At 41.2% G+C, this 24,057-nt stretch overlaps 1 protein-coding gene across 1 annotated transcript in view; it reads left to right on the top strand.

The window, feature by feature from the left end:
- Positions 1-24,057, top strand: part of syt7b (synaptotagmin VIIb) — a 67,860-nt gene that overhangs the window by 20,844 nt on the left and 22,959 nt on the right. The window contains exons 3-6 of the mRNA XM_061067652.1: positions 1,051-1,130; positions 1,509-1,514; positions 2,534-2,668; positions 16,909-17,031. Of these exons, the coding sequence (XP_060923635.1) occupies positions 1,051-1,130; positions 1,509-1,514; positions 2,534-2,668; positions 16,909-17,031 (344 nt within the window). The remainder of the gene's footprint in view (positions 1-1,050; positions 1,131-1,508; positions 1,515-2,533; positions 2,669-16,908; positions 17,032-24,057) is intronic.

The following is a 24,057-nucleotide window of genomic DNA, read 5'->3' as shown; positions in this document are numbered from 1 at the left end:
GTGTTATCACCCTCAAGAGTTCAATAGGGTTCAATAAAAGTAAGTAGTAAAAACAATGGACATCGGCTGTATTCGGTTTTAACATTCATGCATTTTTCCTGCAGAAAGATCTGTTTTCTTCGATTTTTGCAAATTGTTTCCGTCACTTTAAACTGGATTGATACTTCACACCAGCGTTTACAGGCGGTCCTGCCCGCAGACACACACGCCATTTTGATTTATAGTTCTGCATCTGATTTCACACACTGATGACAACACCGACACACCAGAGGAATATACATGATCAGACCAGGTTCTCCTTCATTTAACTGCATTTTTATCTTGCACTTTTTTTTTGATTTGAGATAGAAAGCTTTTTTTTACTAGTTTTACTGTATCAACGATCTCTAAACGGCTCAGGAACCTTTCAGGAGAAGACAGCCCCAGCTCTTCAAACACTGTTCCTGCCGTCTCTATATGATACGATTTGTATGTTTAATTTCTTTCTGAGGACGAGCACATCAGTTTCAGCGTGTTCCACAGCCCAGTGGTTATGTGCATACACTCTGTACCCGTGCCATAAACCTTTAACACACAGCTATAAATACAGTCTGTGCAGGTGTGATAAACCAGGATGTGCAGCTCCTTAGGTTTTCATAAATGTTCAGTTTTTACTAATTTTGAATTCCTGCATTTGTTAAAGTTCTGTTTGGAATGGGATGTAAAGCTTCCTGTGCTTTGTGTTTGTGAATGGGCTCCACCTGTTTGTGTGCAAAGATATGTTTGTGCCTGTGTCATGCATGGGAGAGTGTGTTTTTGCATCTCATTGCGGTTAAGTGGTCCCTCGTCACGTCTCCAAGCCGGCTGCCGTCCTGGCATCAAACCAATTTGTTGCTCTCCCCTCATTCATCATATTTTACGACACGTGTTGGAAACCTGACGGCGTTCTAAAGCCTCCATAATGAGCACTTCAGTGGCAAAACTGCTTTTCGTAAACAGCGATCAAGACACGAATTTAAGATCCTTCTCCCCCTCTCCATCACTGTCTGTCTCCCTCTTGTCTCGTTGCAGGGGAAGAGGAATAAGCCCTGGGTGGAGGCGGCGAGCTCTCCAGAGTCTGTGCGAGGTCGAGGGGAAAATAAAGCCATCAAGTAGGTGTCAAGAAGGGTTGTAGATGGTGGCGTATGGAAATGATCCATGATGTGGTGATATTAGTATCGGATTTTAACAGCCATCACTGATCAGAAAACTAATCTTGCAGATGGCTACACGGTCTGAAATGTCCATCCTGCAATGATGCCCTCGAGACTGGGTTCTATGTGATGTTTCCCATTTATTAAATGTGTTTAATCTGAAAACGTATCAACAACACAGTGTAGAAACATCACTTATATATTCTGTTTTATGTAAATCAGATGTTGGGTCTACCGACATATCTTACATAAACATTAAAGTGTCAAAATCAAACCAGATCAGTCTGGAATACACAAACAAAATGGAAAACCATAACCTTTAAATTAATACAGAAGTCACACGCTAATATTCGTAAACAAGAAATATTTAAATTCAGAATATTCCCCAAAAGAGTAAACGTCAACTTGTGCTACTCTCTTGGATATTTTAAGTTTTAGTTTTTACTCTTGTTTATTAGTTACCATGTTATATAGCTATGAACTGTAACATTCGGGGGAACCTTGATTTCATGTCACTATTTTTACCAAGTGAGGGGCGGGGGGGCATTGAATGACATAGCTAATGATTCGTTTGTCTCATTTGTTCCTATATCACATATTGTTCATGTCCAAGGTTGTTTGTTTAATGCTGACTTTACTTTCTCCTCTGTTTTATATCACCCATACAGCATGATCAAAACAATGCTGTATTAAATGGATGTTTTATCAAGCACCAATATTAATGCTGTCAATTACCATCGTTCCTCTTTCTTTACTAAATCTTAAATTTTGCAGGATTGAATGTTCCCTGTAAATGCAAAATAGTAAATAATAATAAATAAATAAAAAAACAAGATTACATTAAGTTCTAATCTGTAAATTAATAATAATATATATATAAATATAACATAAATTATTCAATAGTTTAATGGTCTTGAATGTTAAACTAGATTGAGTTCAATGTAAAAATACAAAATTACGAATTATATTGCTGATTGTATGTATTTGTGGTTTCATCTGTACTTAAAAGAAATCTCTATTGAATTACTAATGGTTTTCTACAAAACTTTGACGGTAAGTGTTTGGGTATTTTTACTGCCGTACCTGGAGTTTTTTTACTGTTTCCAACTCATTTTTTATGAACTAAATAATTCAGTGTCCACACTGCTGCACCATTGAACAACACAACTATACTGACATTGAAATTATTACTTTTCCTTTATTTATCAACACTCTGACTTTTACATTTATGAGCAAATGTACTAACTTTGTTCTTTTTTATGCTGGTTCCTCTCTTTCCTGTCCCTCAGCTCTTATAACTGTCTTTGATTGTCTGCTGCTTTTTACCCGTCTCACCTCTGTCTCTGTCTCTCTGGCTACAGTGATCTAGACAGAGACTTTTGGAATAACAATGACAGCAGCAATGTGCAACAGAGATGGACCTCCTACCCGCCCAAGGAGTTCCTCTTAAACATGTCTCCCTATGCCCCGTACGGAGACCCTCGCCTCACACCCAAGTGAGTCTCACTCATGGCTGGTAAGGGACCCCTCTAGCAGGGCAGGGCTGTAGTGAACAGGGGCTCGTCTTGAAAGACATCGTGAAATTGGACGTTATTTGTAAGGTAAAGGATTTCTGCTTGCTAAAATTGGTGCAATTGGACATTGCTGTACCTGAAATATAACAAAGAAATACTTGCTAAAGATTTATCAACATCACCTCTCTGATCAGTGGAAAGGTCACATTTATTAATCCATAAGCAGGCAGAAAAACTCATTTTCTTACACTTTCTGGCCACACGTCTTTTGTACAGAAGTCTCCTCTCATCCCTGGTAATCCTCATGTTTTTGCAGTCAGGCATGTCCTCAGCAAGGAGGTGTTTAGTATGCACTGCTGGCCATGCAGCACCTGATAGAGATGCGTCTAACAAAAGCATACACAATGACTTCTCACGTCCAAACTGAAAACACAAATCAGGCTTTAAATCACGAGAGAGGACGACACACAGAGACTTGAAATGACGCCTCCTTTTTATAAATGCTACCTGGATGTTAAAGTAAAACCTGAAAACTGTAAAAATACATACAAATAACTCATTATTATTCATTGTTATGCTATTTTGACAGTGCACACGTTGCAAAAAAATGCAAAAGTTTGATAGCTCCGTTCCCTGCAGCCCTGCTTGCCTCATCACACCCTCTTACCTCTCACCTGCAGCCCATGGGGTGTTACCATGGAGACAGTCAAACCCTCAGAGAGCAGATCACAGTGTTTCACCTGAACCCTTCTCCCCCCCCTCTCACAATGCAGCCTCTCAACTCCAAATATTCACATCTGCTCCTCTGGATATTGTAGCAGACTCAACTTGAACATACACTTACATAAATCATTAAGGTTTCCACACAGGTTTGACTGTTGTTGGCTTCCCTGATTGTTTCATGTATATTTTTGTGGTTTAATTTGTGTATAGCAGTAGTTTTCTGGTGTAGAGTTACATGAGAAGATCAACACCAGTCCCATACAGTATGTTTCATAAAATATTCTGTTGTGCTTAGTTTACAATAAAGTCGGGAAACAGTAAAACAGTCAGAGGTGTCAACATCTGCCAACTCAGACCTCTGAACCAAAGACGAAGTATATAGAGTATATAAGAAGTATATAGGAGGGAGTACACCTCTCCTCTTTCTCCCACTATTCAGAAATGAACGCAGCCATCGTCTGTGCAGTAACAATGGAGGGATCGAGCAGTGCAAGTGCCACTGATACATTTGCTAAATCAATCGTGAGCCAGTCTGTACTGTCAATGAGGACGATTCACATTGTTTTCATAGCATCACATGACAAATTAAGACCCAATTTACCATTTTTTAGTTTGATCTATGTCCCATCTACTAACATGGGTGAGCAGGGTTAATGACTTATACTAAAGCCAGTTACCAGATGGGAATCGAGATGCTTTGGCTTTACTTTTGCCCTCCATCTATATATAGAGTCTATCCCTTACACTAACTGATTGACACCTTAAATCTAATATTTGTTTAATTTGTACAACAACTATGGAAACACCAGAAAGATACTACACCTGGCCAGGAAATAGTCCAACACACAGCGGTTATTGATTTTTTTTCATACAGATTGAGAAATCAACACTCCACTTGCTGATGTGTGAGTTTAAGAAGTGTTGCGTGGAAGCCAAAGCATCACAATTGCCCCCTGGTGGCTAGCTGCATATGGGTCATGAACCCCATCCTCTCCTTGTTATTGTATGGGACATTGAGTAAAGTAAAAAAGATCAAAGTACACATTAAATAAGGTTTCCCAAAAATGGTGTCTGTCCTATAAGCAGTTCTTATCACAGCGATGTGTTTAAGTGCTCATATTTCCAAAAAGAAGTTATTTGATTAGTTGATTGACAGCTGAGACTTCTACTCATTGGTCAAGTGCATGTATCAGTGGGACCTTGACATCGTTGCTCCACTCCACAATCACTACTACACAGACTCTGGCTCCAAATGCAACCCCACCCAAAGAGGGCAGCACCCAACTCCGGGCTATTTTGGCTTCACTTTCATGCAGTAGTAAGAAGTGGAGAGACGTCCTCCATCATTATTTGCAGTCTGTGGTCCAACTGTTCCTTCGATGGGGAGGTGTCTGTCTCTCTTTGTGTCACAGTTTTTAATGTGAATGTCCAGTCGCTCTGTGTTATTATTCCTGTCACCTCTTCCTCCACTCACTCATTGTTTTCTGCTCATTCTTTATCGCTATTCCCTCCGTCCCTCATGCGCCTGTAGGCACTTCGAGGCTGCGTGATAGCCCCCCCGAGTGTAGTCCACTGAGCCCTGCTCCAAAAACATAGTGCAAGCTATCCTTTGTGTACAGTGCTGCAATTAGGTGTCACAATGGTAAAATGTCTGTTTCATATCAACCTCTGATCCATCACTGGGATGCATCTCACACGTCACTGAGGCATTTCGTGAACCTGCTCAGTCGTATCCTCTCCAATTACATCTTACTCAACTCTTTCAGAACCACAGAGAGATCGATTACTCTCAGTCTGTGCAGTGGCGCTGAAACTATTGTAAAATCAGTGAGCAGCAATGATTGTTGTGATTGTGTTGCATTATACTTTTGACATATTATCTAAATGGCTTTTAATAGGCAGATGATAGCGGCATTCCTGATATCTGTGATAGCAGATAAGAGAGAGTTACTTGTTATTGTGGGAATAACTATGCTTTCAGGCAGAGAGGGCTTTTTTAATGTTTATCACCTTTCAAACTAAGAGGGTATTGGAATTGTTTTACATGAGCAGAGGAAATGCATTGGAAAATAGATTAAAAAACAATTAGAATCAAACGAAATTATTAAAACCAAATGAGCAAAGCAGAGTATTAGGATACAGAATCATCATTCATCAGAGTTGTACGACAGTGGGCCACATAGTCATGAAATATCTCAATCAGAAAATCATTCATTTTACCGTCAGCCCACGTTTATTGTCTAATTGTTGTTGAAGCCGTTGTCCTGGTGTGCAGCTGTGTGTTGTGTGATTTGTCCTCACTCAGTGGAAGGTCCCTGTACTGAAGTCGACATTCAGTCTTAAGTCATCTCTGGGTCTTCATTGGTTTTCTGCAGTCTTGACTGTTGTGTTTTGTCTCAGTCTCAGAACTTTTCACTTCTTATATTTCACTGACTGTCTGACTGACCAGGAACTATTGCATCAAGTTTTTGTGGTCTGCTGGACACGTGTGGCTTGACTTTGTTTCCCTAAAGTGTCTTTCTCACCAGTTTGAAGAACTTTACTAATGATACTTTTGCTCTCCGGTTCTGTACGTCTGTACGTCTGTCTCTCGTCTCTTCCTCTCTCTCTCTCTCTTCTTTGTATCCTCTCTTGGTTCTCTCTTCTTGTCTGTCCGTCCCGTGTTTATTTGTCTACAATCCAACCCACCGTTCCTCCCAGTGGGGCCTCGGATAAGGGTGGGCAGGGCGGTGCTGGACCCTCACTGGGGGCCAGCGACAGTGGGGGTGCTTGCTCTGGGGCGGGGCCCAGTCGCAGTGACAGCCTTCGGAGCATGGTGACGGGGGGCAGCAAGGCCGGGCGCTGGCAGACGATCCAGAGCCACATGCATGCCGGAGGCCTGCGGTTTGGCAAGTGAGTGGCGCATGGTGACGGTGGGCACGCATGAGGGGCTACAGTGGGCACAACAACCGCATGGTGTGGAAATCGAGGAAGAGTGTGGGTTTGTTAAAAAATCATGAGTGGCACTGTTGCATGTTGCTCTTAGAACATGGAGCTTCAGTTGTTTTGATACGTGCAGACGGAGATACTGTAAAAAAAATGGCTGAAGTCTGCAGAGACTACCTGTGATAAATAAGTAACCCTTGAAGTCTATTGACTTCCTCACTCAATCACAAATAACAGTTTTGTGTAAGCTGCCAAACATTCACCAGCTGATGTCAGGAAAGGCTCCGACAAAGTGAATCCAGACAATGTTCCTCCGGAAAGCTGCAATTTAGTCAAGGATGTGGCAGTTGTGAGACTTTCAAAAGAAACAGATGCTCACAGAAGATCTTCAAAAAATAGCTTGTTTATTCATCTGAATGAACCGCTTTTGATCTCCGAGTGGGTTGTTGCATAAACAGCAGGAGAGAATCTTTATAAGACCGGTGATGCCTAAGACATCCTTTCCTGCAACATGGCTGGGTGCAGTGTAATTTGAACTAAAGCTCGCTTTGTACCAACATCTGGAAACAGCTGAGACGGTGCTTTGTTTTAGCAATTAGCTCAGACAACAGCCCGTCTCACTGCAGGTAGCAAATAACAAAGACTTTCTGTTGGTTTTGAATGATATTCAGGGAGATTAGCTGATAGTGTAAACAACAATGAATGATAATAAACATTATGTGACATAACTAAAGAAAGGTTCATCGCCATGATTAAATACATTTTGGGTGTCAAGGCCCTCTTACCTGTGACAGATTATACTATGGGCCATCATTCATAATAATAATAATAATACATTTAATTTATATACCATATTTTTGAGCAGTGTTAGAAAAGGAACTTAACACCAAGAAGAAAAACTAATTTAAACCATGAGAGTTGACTCAAAGGAAACTGACCACATAAGCAACAAAGCAGTCAAAATAAATAAAACGTTGAAAAGGTTTCAAAAAGAGTTCAGTGGGCAAAGAATTTGAAAGTGTCGGGTTCTGAAGAGCAAAGGCTCAGTCTCCCTTTGTGACCAACTGTGACAAGATGTTTGCTTTTAGACGTTTTGTTGGAGGACGTGCCTGAAATTCAGAACTGAAATAGTCAAACATTCTGACAGTGTGTAACCTATGTAGGAAATTACAGTGAAAATAAATGATTTCCTCTTTTGAATTGAATCCCCTGAAGGAGCCACTTTGAGAACCTCTGCTATATGTAGTAGACCCTTAATTTCCATAATGCAGGTAGATTCAAACTTGATTGTGTGATTTTCTTTTCAATTAACCCAAATGACAATATCTATTTGTGACCCCCCTTGTCCTTGGTTTAACACAGAGTGCAATACTAATGAGTTATGGTCAGCACTCAGCCTCTGTAATTTGAATAATTTGTTGTCGCCCTGAAAAGGTGAAAGTGTCAAGTGTTTTCACAAAGAAAACAGCGGTGATTATAGTCGAGCTGACATAATCAGCAGTTTAGAGCAGCACACACAGATGAAGATGTAACCCAGAGAGTTTAGACAAGTTCTTATCATGAAAACTGATCCCAGGACAGGGATCACACAAGCTGATCGGAACAGCAACTCACCACCGTAGAGCCTGACGTAAGGTCAGAGACTAGACGCTACTATCAACTCAATAAATGCTCTTTATTGAAATACAATCTGCCCATAGGAGTTAGAAGTGGAAAGCAAAAAAAAATTCTTAGCCGCTGAGAGCTTCATGTTTTTGGGAGGCTAATGAATATATGTTCTCACTGTATGTAAATTGAGGCCCAGATAATCAGCCTGTTATGTTACCATTATTCATAAACTGTTCATTCATTAAAGTCAGGACAGAATACAGCTGAATAGATTGATTAAAAAGTTTAGCCTGAGGCTCGCAGTCAAAGTCACTCTAGTGTTCATTCATGGTTATAACCAACTTTGCATTTATAAGACTGTGTCCTTGTTCGGATCAAAACAGATTCTTCTTGATTGGAGTGTACACCTTCTAAACTGCTCCCACACATAGAGAATGAACGAGTTTTCATTTTGAGTAAACGATGCTGTGTGGGTTTTTTCAACAATATGTGCTTTATTTATAGACATTCAGTGGAATATATAAACTTAAACTTAATTTTGAGTTCTCCTGTTTTATTATTCTTCACTCCTGACACTCTCCCTTTTCAAATCTGCCTGAATTTCCATTTCTCCTCTGGAATTGGTTTCTATTTTGGGCCATTTACTTCTCCCCCTCTCTGTCTCCCCCCCTTCTCTCTCTCTCTCTCTCGCTCTCTCTCTCTCTCTCTCTCTCTCTCTCTCTCTCTCTCTCTCTCTCTCTCTCTCTCTCTCTCTCTCTCTCTCACTCTCTCTCTCTCTCTCTCTCTCGCGCGCTCTCTCTCACGCTCTCTCTCCCCCCTTTCTCTCAATTTTCCTTAATTATGAAATCATTCAAGGTTTTATAGTCATTTTAATTGACTTTCAAGCAAGAAGAAATGTGAACATAGCCTCTAAATCAGTAATAGGCAACAGAATATAAATATAGCTCACGCTCGGGGCACATGACTGAATGACTGGTCCCAGTGCTGTGCAGACAGTAGAAACAGACCACAGTAGATGTACAGTACCTGAAAACGCATATAGATGCAGCCATCGGGGACATTTTTAAAACTCGTTAATTCTTTGCCAAATTTATGACACTGAACAGATTGGCAAAATGTATTAGGACATGAAGTGGCTCCCAGATGTCTGGCTGCATGCCACCATGAGTCCAGCCAGATGTATTGAATTTATTATGATGTCAGTTACGGTAACGTATTTGTGTTGATGTGTAATGTCCATGTGAGTCAACAGACCTTTTATATCCTTTAAATTAACACCTGACTGAATATTTCGGTTCTTTGTTACACTTCTATATATGTTATTTCACCTCACAAGAGTTCATGGCTCACAAGTCTCAAGAGATTTCACCAGAGGAATAATACAGCAGGTGAAGAAAGCATTCGACAGGATTGTCATATACTGTAACTTACACTTATACATTATTTTTGTTTTTAGGTAAACTTAAAAATACATAATACGGATTTGAATAAGTTAAATTCCAGAAAAAATATGTATATTTCAAATATGAAATGATTGACATTTAAAGACTTCCAACTAAATAGTGTTAACAGCCCTATTACACCTAATCGTACAAATATTAATAGATGTAATTGCCTTTATGCATTTTAATTAACTGACAGTGTGTTAGACACCCCCACCCCTTTCTTCTCTGCAGCTTCTTAAAAAACAAACACTGCTAACACACCTGTCACCTGACCACCACAGTGTTTAACTGAAATCCCCACAGATACCTTCTTTTTATATCAAATTATCAATCATGTGCTGGGCCTGCAGCGCTGCCAGGGTGAGTATTGCCCCAAAATAAGTTTTGAAAACGTACCTCTACTCACAAGGAGGCTCCGACACGGACACAACATCTCGTTACAACCCGTCTGCCTGGCTGGATTATTTATTTGGTTGGCTCTGCGGTAGACATGATAACATTATTCAGTTGAGCTCCTGGTTTAGTTTTTGGGTCCAATTTAACTGTATCTGCAGCACAGCTGAGAACACAAAGAGTGATGGGGGGTGTGGCCAACCAAGCAGGTTGTTTTCTGCTTGAGATGCTGGTGCTGGTGTGGACTGTGGCTCGGGTCACATCTCTGTGTCAGAACCCGTCCCGAGCCCAATGCGGTTTTTGGAAGATGCACTCAGTGTGTGTTACTCTGTCCATAATGCACATGGTTATTGCTTGTTTCCCCAATTATTTGCAGTGTAAAAAACCTGCCTTGCCAACATAATCGACCCAACCTGAGCCCACATGTCATTTCAAAAAATTCTGGGCTGCCCCATCAGGTCCCAATCGTGCCTCGGCTGGGTATCCACTCTATGGTCATGCTACATCTAGTGCTAGTAAACTTAATGCTATAACTTTCTCTAGTTTTTATGAACAAGGAGCCTAATCGTAGTTCTTGGACTTCTACTCTACTTTTGTCTCTGCAGAAAATAAAGGAAACATTAACTGGCAACCTTTACACTTTGAAACTAAACGAAAAAACGAAAAGAAATAGGTTATTTCACATTATTTGTAGAGTTTAGTTAACATTCTCATCAAAGCCTATCCTCAGGAAAAATCTCTAATGGTGTGCACTCTGTTAGAATGTGTGCATGTATGAGAGAAAGCCTGCATGAGTGCATGAATATTAGCTCTTTCTTTTATTTACAGCTTTACTCCGCTGCTCAGGGGGCACGTCTCCTCGCTCGCCAGCAGAGTTAGAGCCAAGTTAATATTGAGGAGAGCTGCGAACACAACTCAGGCCCCCGGCAGTAAATCCTCCCTCCCAGCATTAGCTGCAGACAGAGCTGTTCAGCACAAGCTTACAGTCATCAGGCAGGCCAGTGATTGAGGGGAGGATAAGGGGTGAAGCACTATTACATGATTGTAAGAGTAGCAGACCGGTAATTAGGGAGCAGACTTACAGAGCAGTGATTTGAGGTGGTGTGGAGATAGATTGATGGGAGGGCTGAGGGTGAAGAAAAGATGAATGGTCCGAGGAGATGGACAGAAGTGATGGCGAGCAGCTGAGCTCAGGAGCACAAAGGTAGAGGGGAGAGAGGGAGGGGGGAACAGCAGGAGCAAATAGGACCTTGGAGACGGACTGGTGGACGTAAAAGGCAACAAGGCAAGAAGGTAGAAGTAGGTCAGGGCTTATTGGGGAGAGACGTCACGTACAGAAACAATCTAGAGCAGATTCAAATAAAGCCATAGCGACGCTTAACCTCAGCTTCAGGTTTGGTTTTACTGCTGTTTGGAAGAATTATTGATTGTTTACACATTACCCGCTTGCCCATCCATATACTCATAACCTCACATAATCTCCAAATCCTAAACAATTGCTTCCAAACAGATGATCCACAGTTATCTAGAGCTTTCTGACAACTCTGTTCTTCTTTCTTTTCTTTCTTTCACTTTCACTTTGTTTCTTTTGGATGCAAACACTATTTTCACAACTTTTAATATTTGCTTTTCTTTTTCTTGCCATTGTTCAATATCAATATTATCATGTGCGACCAACTTTTTCATACTTTCATTCTTTCTGAATGCTTGCTCACCTCCTGCCCTGTCCCGTATCACTCAGGTTATTCTCTAACTCTGATTTCTGCCTTGTGGTGTCCACCTCTTTGTCTGTTGCTCCCGTGTGTCTGCTTAGTTTCGGGGATCCCTCCCTCTCATCTGCGTCCACCTTGGAGCACATCCCATCCTCGGCCGTGGCACGCCCTCGGCCCCTCGTCCGGCAGCAGAGCCTCCAACAGCCCCTCACTCACCAGCCCCCTCCGGGTCCCAACGACCCCCCAGTCACATCGCAGAGCCTGGGCCAGCTTCACACGGGCCCAGGCGGCGGAGGCCACCGTGGGGGCCCGCGGGGGGTCCGGGGGAGTGCGGCTGGAGCCTCCCGGCACAGAGGAGGAGGAGGGGCAGGCCGGTCAAGGTCCAATCCAGGCAGCTGGGATCACATGATGGAGCAGATCCGGAACAGAGGGCTGGACGTCAAGTCGTTCTTGTAAGTGTCATGACGTTTTCTAGTGAATTGAAAATGAAGCTTGACAGATGACAGACCAAACTGTAGTGACTGTTACTTTTATATTGTAAACTCTGAAATACATATTGACAATATATGTTGCATTGCAGACTTTATTTTGAGGTTTCTAGGGTCGACACAGCTCACTTGCCTACCTGCTCACTGCATGCTAACATTCCTTCACTAAAGCCTACTCAAATTTTTGTATGAAACAGTTTTTAAGAGGTGTTGATTCAGCTCAGTTGCCATTTTGGAGGCTGTGCTGTAGTTTGGGTGTTTGCTTTATATACTCACATGAATAACACTACTCTTTATTACATTGTTGTCGCTGTAATGACAATCTTTTAAGAGCTGCAGTTACCTCAGGCTAATGGTGGCTATCCAATGATAAGACATAGAAAGCTACAATAGACAATTGTGATTATACATACATTGTACATATGCTGTTCATACACCTTTTACACACTGACTGTTCAAAGCCCATCAACTGGCTTGTACGCTTATTCAAAAAAAATAAGTAATTTTCATCTAAGGGAGTTTATGCTGACATTGCGTTGCCTTTTTATTTTGCGGCGGTGACATTTGCTATAGCAAGCTTGTAGCCATGTGTAGGAGTTGAGAGGGATTCCGCAACATACTTGTCTTTTTAAACAAGCTATTTTTGTGCAACGTTAGCTAAGGTTAGCTAAGCATTAGCTCCCTGCAAATTTTAATATCCTCGGCTCAACGTTAATACTTCAAATATTGAAGAAATTTGGATGTTCTGTTTTTAGTCTATATTTTACAACCACATGTGCTACGATTAGTTTTTTGGTGAGCTGATATTATATCTGCTATATTCTTTCCCACTTAATAACATTGTCGTGGATGTGGGGATTGTGAGGAATGAGGTGTTGACTTGCTAACAATGACTGGTGTGAACATTTTCTGATTCAGTAAACAATTCTTTCCACATTGTTTTTGGTCCATTTCAAACTTTATGATTGATATAAGGTTTTGACTATTTTTAAAACAACAGGCTCGTGTCCAAGTCACAAGGCATCGGTGTAAATGCCCAAGTGGAGTTGCAAGACTTATTTTCATTTAAGTCATCAGATAGAGTCCGCAGCTCTGATTTAAAGTTACTGGTGTCTCAACTGTGAGATTTTATGTTGGGAATTGAAACTACAAAGTGATATAAAATTAAAATGTTCTTGTGCAGTTCAAATACCTCAAAATCGTTCTTTGAAACTCTCTTGATAATTTAGTTTTACCATTATAGACTGATAAATATTACAAAAATGAAACACCTTAAACATTACCCACCATGGTTCAAAAGATTGTTCTCTCACCCGACAGTTACCAAGGTCATCACAGTTGTTTTCGGATTCATTCAGCAGTGAATAGATCGGTTGATTGTTTGAGGTACAGAGCACAGAGACCTCTCTTCCTCCATTTGACTTGAATGACAGATTACAGATTATGTGCTCTACATAGCAGCCTCACGTAAACGCCCACTCCCCTCCTGACCATGAGCACAGACACTCACACACATCCACACACACAGCTATACGCTCCCGCACTTTTTGCATGTCTTCCCCTTTAATAGTGTCTCCAGGCCAGTGACATCCCTGCCTATGTGAATCACCATTCAAAGAAGGCTGGGCACATATATATATATGGAGGTGGCATCACCCATTGTCAACTGTTCTCATGACTCTCACAGGACCAAACACGTCAGCTGTGGACCCTGGAGGGGCCGTCACTGTGGGCAGGGGGGATGTTGTGCATTTGAAATCAGATCGATGGGGTATGAACAACCAAATGCAGCAGTTTTACTCTCCACGTGTTACACCACATGGCTACTGAGCCACCACATTGTATATTTCAGACGAATAGAGCCGATGTAGGGTAATGATTTAAGAGACCTCCATCTTTTGTGGTCAAAGATACAAATCCATTCACCTGATCGATGAGCCTCGTGTTGGTGGTGTTTACACATCCCCTGTGGGTCACTTTCGCTAAAGAGCTAACGTGTTCAGCTTGTTTTTCTATTTTGTTCAGCACTACAGAAATAACATGCAGGTCTGGATATAGAGGAAATGTGAAGATACAATTTTTCCCTTCCAGATACTGATTACAATATATGGACTTAGCGTATCAGTCAATACGATCACCAATTCCATACCTGAAAGAATTGTAGCTTATTATATATTATACAGCTAACTTTGACAGCTGCATGCTACTAACCCTTTATGGAAGTCATGATGCTATGATTGTTGTTTGGCTTATTGCTTTTATTTAACTGGCAACAGTACTGCCACTCCTCGAAAGTCTTGCAGTTGCTAAACTAAGCTTTTTTATTTGTGGGATTTTCCAACATGATATTTTGCCAAATCAGAACAGAACATAGATTTGTGCACCCAGCGATGTCCAACCAGACATTTTCAGTAGGATCAGAACTATTTTGTCAGTTGGTTGAGATAGAGTAATGAAGGAGAAATGGATGAAACTTAGCAATACTATGCTACTACTATTGGAAGTTTGTTCATGTTTGTGCCCAATTAGTCACATTCAATTAAGATTACTGTTTCATATTGCAAGTTTATAGCAATCTCTGTGATTACATTAGGATCCACCTCTCATCACCTTGTGAAACTGACTTTCCAGGAACGGGAAAATAAAAGTGAAAAAAACCTCCTTTCATAATGAAATATTTAGGTTTTAAAGGATGTAAGAGGAAAACTCTGGGTGGAATAGCTCTTTGAGAAATTACTGTGGCAACAACGATACAGAAAGGCTGTCCTTGGAGCAGCGTGCAGTGTTAGAAGCTGAGGTGGAAAAGGACTGAGTAGAGCCAGAGAAAAATGTATGAGGACCAAGGATTATGTGCAACATGTGTCTGTATGTGGGTTGTTATTTTGAGACTTTGAATTTCAAGGTTGGTTGTGGGCAAACGTTCATTCGTTAAGGTCACTCTTTGTTTGGCCTCTTGAATTCTCGGTGCTTTAGTGAGATGTAATTTACTTCAGGCACGCTTGGAGGAAGAATACCGGCTGTATGTTTATTATATTTTTTTGTTGCAGGTTTTTTTCATCTCCTTTTCCATTCTCGTGGATTTCCTTCACTTTTCTTCAGATTTTTTCTGCATGTCATCTCAATTACCTCTTATTATCTATCTCAAACGATTCATACCCTTCTTTGAGGCTTTTGCTTATATATTTATACACTTTTTCTTTTCTGTGGCCCAGATAATGTATGATGATGAAGCCATGGAGACAATATTGATCCTCTACCTCTCTGCTAATGATACTCATTTTATTTAAAAATATTTAATGACCACCATTTCTGGAGTGGATAAAAAAAAACCTCATAAGACATTGAATGCTCCCTAGTGCTTGAAAAAGCTCACACTCCTTACTGATGCATTGTTTAACCTCATATATTTGATGATGAATTGTGAGCAAAAGCACCGTATGGATTTTATAAACGGTCATATATATAATAGGGTCACAGCTGATGAATATCTTGTGTATTTTAATTTGACACTATGAAACAATAAATATTAGAGGTGCATGTATTCTAATATGATCCATGCGACATCAGGTCAGCCTTAAGTAGCTGAAGAAAGAATTAATTCAGCGTTTGTCAAATAGACTGACACCAAAGCCATTGGTCTCTCCATGCACTCATGCTAATGGTACAGCATAAAGTACATTAAGTAATCATAGGCACTACTCATTATCCAAAGTCTGAGAATAAGAATATGTACTAATTCAATTGGATAGCTTTTCATGGCACACTCTCAACCTTGCAAAATGGAAAAGAAAAAAATAACAGCACAGATCCTTTTCCTCACGTCTAATGTAGTCTGAATTTATTAAGATAATAAATGCTGAAAAAAAAGTCAGATGTCTGAGGATGGTGCTTTAGTTATTTGTGGAAGGGAGATAACTGGTTGTGGAAATGGCAGATTATGTTGTCTGATATATGAATATAACTGTAGACTAAGACAATACTGCAAGACTTATAATATAATGCCCTAACGCTTACTTGCTGGTTACCTTTAACATCTTTAATTAAGCCATTGTTGAAAGATGCGCATCAGAGGTCAGTGCCCGTCCTCGCTCCACAACTGAAAGTGGAATAGCCCCAAAAGTCCCCTTATGAAACCACATTTAAATTCAAAACACTCATAAATATCAGTCCCGGAAGCACGTCTGATTTTTGTCATCAAGATTCATGAATTATTCTCGTAGAGATCAAAGAGATCTTGTAGACAAATTTCCTGGATCCATCCTCTGATCCAGATCAAGACCAAATTTTGAGTGGTCCTCCCTGGACCATGCCCACCCCTCCACAAAATTTTGTGGAAACGGAGTAATTTTAGCATAATCCTGCAAACTAACGAAAAATGCAGATATAAATATAACCTCTCGTCAAAAGTTATTAGTGAGAGAGAAAGCAAAAGCTCCACAGAGATGCATTGAACAATGAAATGCAAAATCATATACTGATGTAGGTTCATATAGCTTTTTTGTTCTTTTCTCCGTATACAATAAACCAACCAAATCCTGTGTTTTCCCCTGTTTGGATAATGATAATGCTCAGTGATGTTAAATCAGCTGTGAGAAACAAAATGGATGAGTAGAGATGCACGTTTTGAAGTGTTGCTGGAGTGTTAGATGAATAAAGACTGTGTTGTGTTCTCACTCCACACAGTGGTGTGGTTGAGATTCGCTGCAATGTAAAGTAAAGACTGAGCATTTGATAAAGTGAAATAGTGTCCTCACAACAGTCTACCGCCTCTCTCCCCCTCTCTCTTTGTACATCAAATGAATGTGTGCCGCCTGTGGTTGTGTCACTGCCTTTTGTTGTGTTGTTTTTGTGTGTATGCTTGAGTATTTGTGTACTTATTTGTCTACATACCTGTGTGGTGTCTGTGTTGTGTTTGTCTTTGTGTCCAGCGAGGGGAAGATGGTTGTTCTGTCTCTAGCTATCGGGCTGGCTGAACAGGATGACTTTGCCAACCTCCCAGATCTACAGGAAGCTCCAGCCAGCCAAGAAAATGAAACCACACCAGAAAAGAGGTAACGAGAGAAATGGAGAGAAGAATAATGGAGGGAGTGTGATTAGTTTTGAGCAAAAACAAAACAAGTGGCTGCTTGCCGGGGCTGTTTGTCTCTGTGAACATAGACTTTACATAAAGATGAAGGACAGGGCAGCTCCCAAAAGCGAAGCCAAAGTTCTTGATCACCACCTGGTGGCTGGCTGCAGTACAGCTCCTAAACCCAGCCTCCTCCATGTTAGTTAATGGGGCTGGAACACAATAAAAAGTCAAATGCATTTCTCTCAAAGATGTTGTATGTTCAAGTGCTCAGCTTTAATGTTAAGATTGGTTTTAATTAGTTAGTTAGTTAAAAATGAGGTGAAAGGTCATCATTGACAGCTGAGACTTACTCATGATTTGTGAAGCATGTGGAGCATAAGCGTCGATGGGATCTCGTTACTGAGACTTTGTCTCCTAATCGCTACTGTGCAGACTCCTAATGTGCAAGATGGCTGCCTTCGTATCCAAGATATTTTGGCTTCATTGCTTGATACAGGGAGGAAGTGTCGTCCATCTTTATAATGTCTTTGTGTGTGACCAACCAAACAAAAAAAGGGAAAACAGGCTAGCTGCTCAATATTTTTTAAGGATTATCACAAAAAGGTAAAACAGAAAGGACCGGCTGCAGTTTTAATACCCTTGTATAATTTAAGAAGTGATTAACTAGCTCCTAACAACTGTTTGCCTTCTTGGCAATTTTTGCAAAAGTCTGTGCTCTTCCTCAGACATTAATAATTATTGATGACATGTGATAAGATATTTCACTCACATTAATATCAAATTACTTGATACGAGGGCTGTAGCCAAGAATTAGAATACGGATGTCAAGAGGCCACATTTTAAAGGGCAACCCTTTCCTATTTACTAGTTAACAGTTTGGTGTTCTGATGCCTTCTCTTCCGCGATATGTGGTCGACTGTTCCTGTCATTATTTAATTAAAAGACATATAATTAATACACAATACAGATGACATGACATCACAATAAGTTATATCAGTTTAGTTTCCCAATCTCTCCGCCAATCTGTTGTTCTATGATTTACACTCAACTAAAACTCAGACTTTTTTTTCTTCTGTTTGATTTCCTCTTCCTGTCATTATATGTTTTCTCCAATTTTTCTCTCCAGCTTCACATTTTCGATCCCTCTCTCCCATCTTGCGTGTCTTCTCCACCCAGACCTTTGTAAATCTGCTCCTCTGCAGTTCTTCACTAGAGCTTTGATCTTTGAGTCGTAGGCACGGAAAAAAGGGCACCCTCATTATTTAGAAGCGAAGTTCCTCGCATGAAACACTTGTCTAAAAATATGCTAACCTCTCATCCACCAGTGATCTCACAGCGTTTTTTCAGAGGCGAACACAGTCTCTCAGCTGCTGAACAAATGACTAAACATGCTGCCCTCTTATCAACGTCCGAATGACTGAGGGATAAAGCGTTTAACCCAACACTGCTGGGCAGAGCTTGAACCTGGTCCATCATTATCCTACCTACTGTTTGTGTAGGATTCTTTCAGAAATGCTTCTTTTTTTAAATTTCAAGAATGTAGAAGATTGTCTCAAAGCTCCCTGCAGTTGCCTCAGAGTGTGCTGTTCTAAGTAGGTCATCTGTGAATTTGTGGTCGAAGAAAAATAGCTCTCTTGGAGGAAAAAGACATAATAAATTTGTCTTCTTTATGTTGTTCTTGCAGCTATTATGATCCTTTTTTTATGCTTTTAAAATTTAATTTAAAAAACGTTGAGGGTTCAATTAGGGGATGGTGGACCGGCTTACCCCTTGTCCATCCCGTCATCCGCTCTCCCTCTCTCTGTGTGGAGCTTTGTCAGGCACCCAACTCTAATCACAGGCAGCCAGTGAGCCTCTACCCCAAGGGGTCGCGTGGGCCAAGTCGTCTAGTGTCCTTCCTCACCTAATAACAGCTCTCCATCATCATTTCTGTCCATCTCTCCCATCTCTCTGTCTGTATAGTTACCCCGTAAGCTCCCTGTACTCGTCTCCCGCCTTGCTCCCGGCTGTTTTCACGGAGCCCAGTAGACTGAGAACAATGGAACAGGATGATCCCGGCAAGAATATATGTGACAAGACAAGATGCTGTCAGACAGTGGGAGAGACACAGAAGAAAGAGTGGGAAACCTTTGCTCTTAGCTTTCGAGATAAATATGCTACACGATAAAAATAGAACATCCCACAGAGATCTCAGATTCCCTTGGTTTATTAATGAAATCAAATACAGCTCGCAGCACAAATATCTACAAAGACCAAATCTGGAGGAAAGGGGAAAGAATAGGATAAAAACAAAAGCTGTGTGCACTGTGTATTAGGTCAGATCTATATTTGTTCAGACAACCCTTCTAAATATGGACAATAAACAAGCAGACCAAGTAGCACCCTGTCCCCGCTCAACAGCTTTTATATATTTCACATTTCAAATGAATGGTTTCAATAAACTTTTTGGACACTTGGGGGCAGCACAACAAACTCAAAACATAACAATTACATCTTTATGATAAACATGTTGCAAACATTTGCCTGTTAACACAACCACATTTAAACATTGGCATTTATTTAGTGCTGCGTTTGTCTCTGAACAATTTAAATCCAACATTCACCTCCTTTTTAGGTCTGTTTTGGTCTCCACCAGCTCCTGAGGATAATATAGCAGTTTTCAGACATGAACTATGGAACTTAGCTGGGTCCAGACGTTCTCTTGCCTTTCCCATTTGAAGGGGCATCTGTGTAGAGCTTGCAGGAGTCAGGATCACACATAAAGTTTGATGTGGATATTATGTGTGATTGTTTAGAGCATATCAATACCGGCGGCTGCACTTTTCACCAAAAGCCCTTGAATCTTGTCGTCTTTCCAAGTCGTGATTGTCTGCGTCTTCTACGTGAATGGCCCTTTTCATCTAGAGATAATTATCTTTTTTTTTTTCTTCCAGTTTTGTATCTGTCGTGTGTTAGAAAGAGGATCAACATGCTCACTCTCTCTCCCGGTATCCTGCTACATTCTCATGCTAATGCTCATGGGCTTACTCAGACAGCCCCCATAGTAAAAACTCCAGATAATTTCCGTAACAACTGACATTTGCGTTGGATAATTTGTAGAAAAATATCTGGAGTTCAGTGAAAGTGAGCAGCTTATTCCTTTATTGATCCACCGCATTCACCAGCTTGTCATATGTGGTTTTGAGCAGGTATGTTGGAATAGTTGCTTCTGGAGACAAGGTTGATCAGAGCAGCGAGACCGAACCAAACTACGAAATGTGTGTGCTGTAAAACCCAATCATTGAGATAAAAGAGGCGAAACAGCTCTAATGAGATCTGCACAGTTATTTGACATTATGCTGAATCTTTTGATTCATTGTTAATATAAAAATATTGCTGCAGTTTTACTGTGTTTTTAGGATTTAATCAGTAATCCATCTACATAGCAGTGGCTATGTCGGGAATCGTAATGAGGGTAGAGAGGACTGATGAAACTCATGAAAGAGAGAAGTTGTATCCCTCATTACACAAACGAAATGATGTTTGATTTGTATACTCGTACAGAATACGACTTTAAAGCTGATGAGTCTGTGGTGATATACAGGTAGATACTCTGGCTGTGTACACTCGGATGCACGGGGCTGCTCATCAAAGCTTGTGACATGAGGTTTGATCTATTTTTACCTGCTGCCACTCATTTGAAATCTAAGAAACTTGCACAGCCACTTTTATTCAATTACATCTGATTCACATGTGCTGAGGTGGTGGAGAAACAGTAAACCTGCCGCTGAACAAAGTTGCAGAGTTCGATATCGCTAGCGTGTTGTGTTGTGTAAGTGTTTTCATGTTTAATCTGTGATTTGGGATACCGCTGCAGCTATAACTCTTGCCTACAAAAGCTGCCTTGTGTTTATTACATCCCAGAGATCAAATCCCCTTAAACTCCAATGTTGTGATCACAGTTAATTATATTGTCGTTGAGGGACACATTTCCTTCTAGCTGATCTGTTTTCTCCAGACAAACCCTGTGTTTTATTATTACTCAGTCTGTTTAACATGAATGGTCCTTTAACCTCTTACATGGAGATTATTGTTAGAAGTCAGGGTCACAGTGGTGGACTGGACCTAATAACCCACCTGCAGATCTCTATGATGGAAGCTCCAAAGCTGTTTGTGCTTTTATTATCTCGGAAAGCTGTTGTTGGGCAGAGCTGCATCTTAATGAGCGCGGAGATTTGATGCAGCAGGAAAATGAATATGAATAAACCCAAAAGAGATCACTGGCCCCGGACAGCCTCCACTCACAATGTTGAGTTTGTAGAAGCTGCAAAATGTGCAGCAGCTTCTGAAACATCACCGACTGCTTCTATTCAATCCGAGCCAAGAATGTGTTGTGCCCACCCACACTGTCAATGATGGGATGTTCAAATTAAGAGTGGATCACACTAAAGGTTTCCACAAAAACATAAAGCTGCATATTTGATGATCTTGTTATTAACGGATACTGATGTATTGTATCATGATTTAAGCACTGCTGTGTGTCCTGGTGTGGTATTAACATATATTTCTATTCAAAATCGAAACTGTCCCATAGAACACGACATTTGTTGCAGGCTGTCACACAAACAATGGGCGTGTACATCGCTGGCACTGGCGCCCTCAGTGGGAATCAAACTTCTAATCTTGGCAGCGCTGATGTGACACTGCACTCGCTGAGTTGCACAATGCGGGACGGTACAGTATTAATCAAGCAGGAAGTTGTTGCCACCCTTTATCAGCTGGCATATCCGACTCTTTCAATTGTGCACTTGAGCCAGCAATCAAAGTGAGTCAAGCCTCCTATAATGACTCTCCCGGCCCGGCCACTGGTCCCCACGGCCGCTCTGGAGCCGGCAGTGGCCTGGGAGGAAAGATGATTGGAGAGAAAAAGCGATGTAGGTCAGCACAAACGAGGCATCTTTTTGAAAACCCTGTCAGATCTGAGTCTGGAGCTCATTTACCATCTACCCTGGTCGCGTCTCGTGGCTACAGGCAGGGAGCTGATTTAAGGGAGCCAATGAAAGGAAAGTGAAGGGGACGTCACAGAGAAGGTGACAGTGAGAAGCACAAGAAAGAAAGAAAACCGGAGTGTTCTCAAAAGTAATTTAACACATCTGAAAGCGTTTTTTTATCTCACTACATGTTTACTTAATGCGGGGATTGACACCAACGACTCCCTGTGGATAAATCTGGAGGAAAAGGCAACAGAAGTCTATTCAAAGAACAGCATGCCGGTCGAATACTGCCGACGGCTCCATTAGTTGTATTAGCCTGCGTGTTGAGGCGGGTGGCTGCTGAGTGATTTGTCCCTGTTGGAGGGGAGCGCTGAGTGGGCTGACATCGGAGCCCGAGCCTCATCCATCATGGGACATGGGACCCGTATTGTGTTTCCTGGTCTCCTGGGGCCAGCGTATGATCAGCAAGGCCCATGATACAATATGTTTATGGAGATGCACTTCCCTGCTGGTAACCCTCATTCCTCATGTTCTCACCCGTCCATCCACTTGCCCCTCCTTCCCCTTCTCCTCCATCCCCATCAGTTTCCTCTCCACCCTCAGTGGCCCCTGATTTTCTTCTTCGGAGAGACGTTCTCCTCCGTTCCCTCTCCACCTCTGCCTTCTCGCTCAATCTGTTTGCCATGCTTTATTTAATTGCGTCTAATAAAGCCATTTTCTGACTTTGCCATGTTGTTATGCCTGTTTGTCTCCTTTCCTTCCTCCTTTTTGCATTCCACCATCTCCTTAGTCAGACACTTTGCTCTTTCCTGAGGGCGTGTGCTGGCAGTGTGACAGGATGATGTCACAGCAGCGCTCCTCTGTTAGTGCAGATGACTGTCAGCTGGGCCAGACGCTGATGAATTTGCTTCATTGCCAAACATCAGAAAAAGGAATGAGATTTCCCTGAGGACCGTTTTCATGTACTGATATAGAGTATTTTTGCTCACACACCCACCAGCCTTCTGTAACATCCCAGTATCACATTTCAAAGCACTGGTTGCAACTGTTAAGATTTAACATTTGCCTCAGAATACGAGGTTTTATAGTTTTACATGCCACAGCTCTGTTTCTAGCTTGTTTATGATAAGGAAGTCAATATTATATCTATCTAATACTATTTTTCCATGAGGCCAGCTATAAAAATACATGTAATAAGTCTACGTCACTTTATTACTTATATCATATCCTAAGGTGTTAACTTTGTTATTTTGGCCTGACATGGAGGGAATGCTAAGTGAAACCGATGGAGCTGAAACACACAAAAACCCAGATTTATCTTCTCATTTTACGTTTTCTTTTCCAGTGTTTTTCCAGTCATGGAAATGTTACAGCTTTCTACCACACATAATGTCATAGGGAAGATTTCGGGGTGGATGGTGGGTGTCTTTAGCCATGGCTGAGGAGGAGTTTAGGTCTCAACAACCAGATCTCAAATCTAAAATGTAATAAGGTCTTTTTATTTTATTTTATTTCTTTGTCAGCCTCAGGAGAGTTTGGGGAAATTAAGGGTCCCATAATGTGGAATCAGAGTTTTCCATGTCTTTCATGAAATCAGTGCCTGCTCGAAACCTGCCTGTTTGGAATGGGCTGTTTTTTACTAGGCCTGTATAATACTGCTTGCAGCTTTCTTTCTGAAACTGTAAAAGCGACCTGCAGTAATTGAGCCACAAATAAACCTGCTGCTGGACTCAGTCCTCAGAATCCTGAAGGTGCTCAGGCAGAAGAAGCAGAACTGGAGAATCAGTTGTCTTTGCCGTTATCACAAAAGTTATTTTGTCTTGATTGACAACGTCACTTACATCAATGATTTCCAGCCGCCTCTGCCGCAGAGCACTGGACGCCTGTTTATTCAAGGTTTATTAATATTGAACGTAGCAGTGTCCAAATCGCGTAATTTGATACTGCACAGCCTGTATTCAGGAACTGTGCCTTAAAAGTCTCTCACTTCTCATTTCTTCTCATTATCTCATTCATGTCCCAGGGCACAAAGG

The sequence above is a fragment of the Limanda limanda genome, chromosome 3 (assembly GCF_963576545.1).
Source record: "Limanda limanda chromosome 3, fLimLim1.1, whole genome shotgun sequence".
Classification (NCBI taxonomy): domain Eukaryota; kingdom Metazoa; phylum Chordata; class Actinopteri; order Pleuronectiformes; family Pleuronectidae; genus Limanda; species Limanda limanda.
This window is presented reverse-complemented; position numbering and strand designations above follow the sequence as displayed.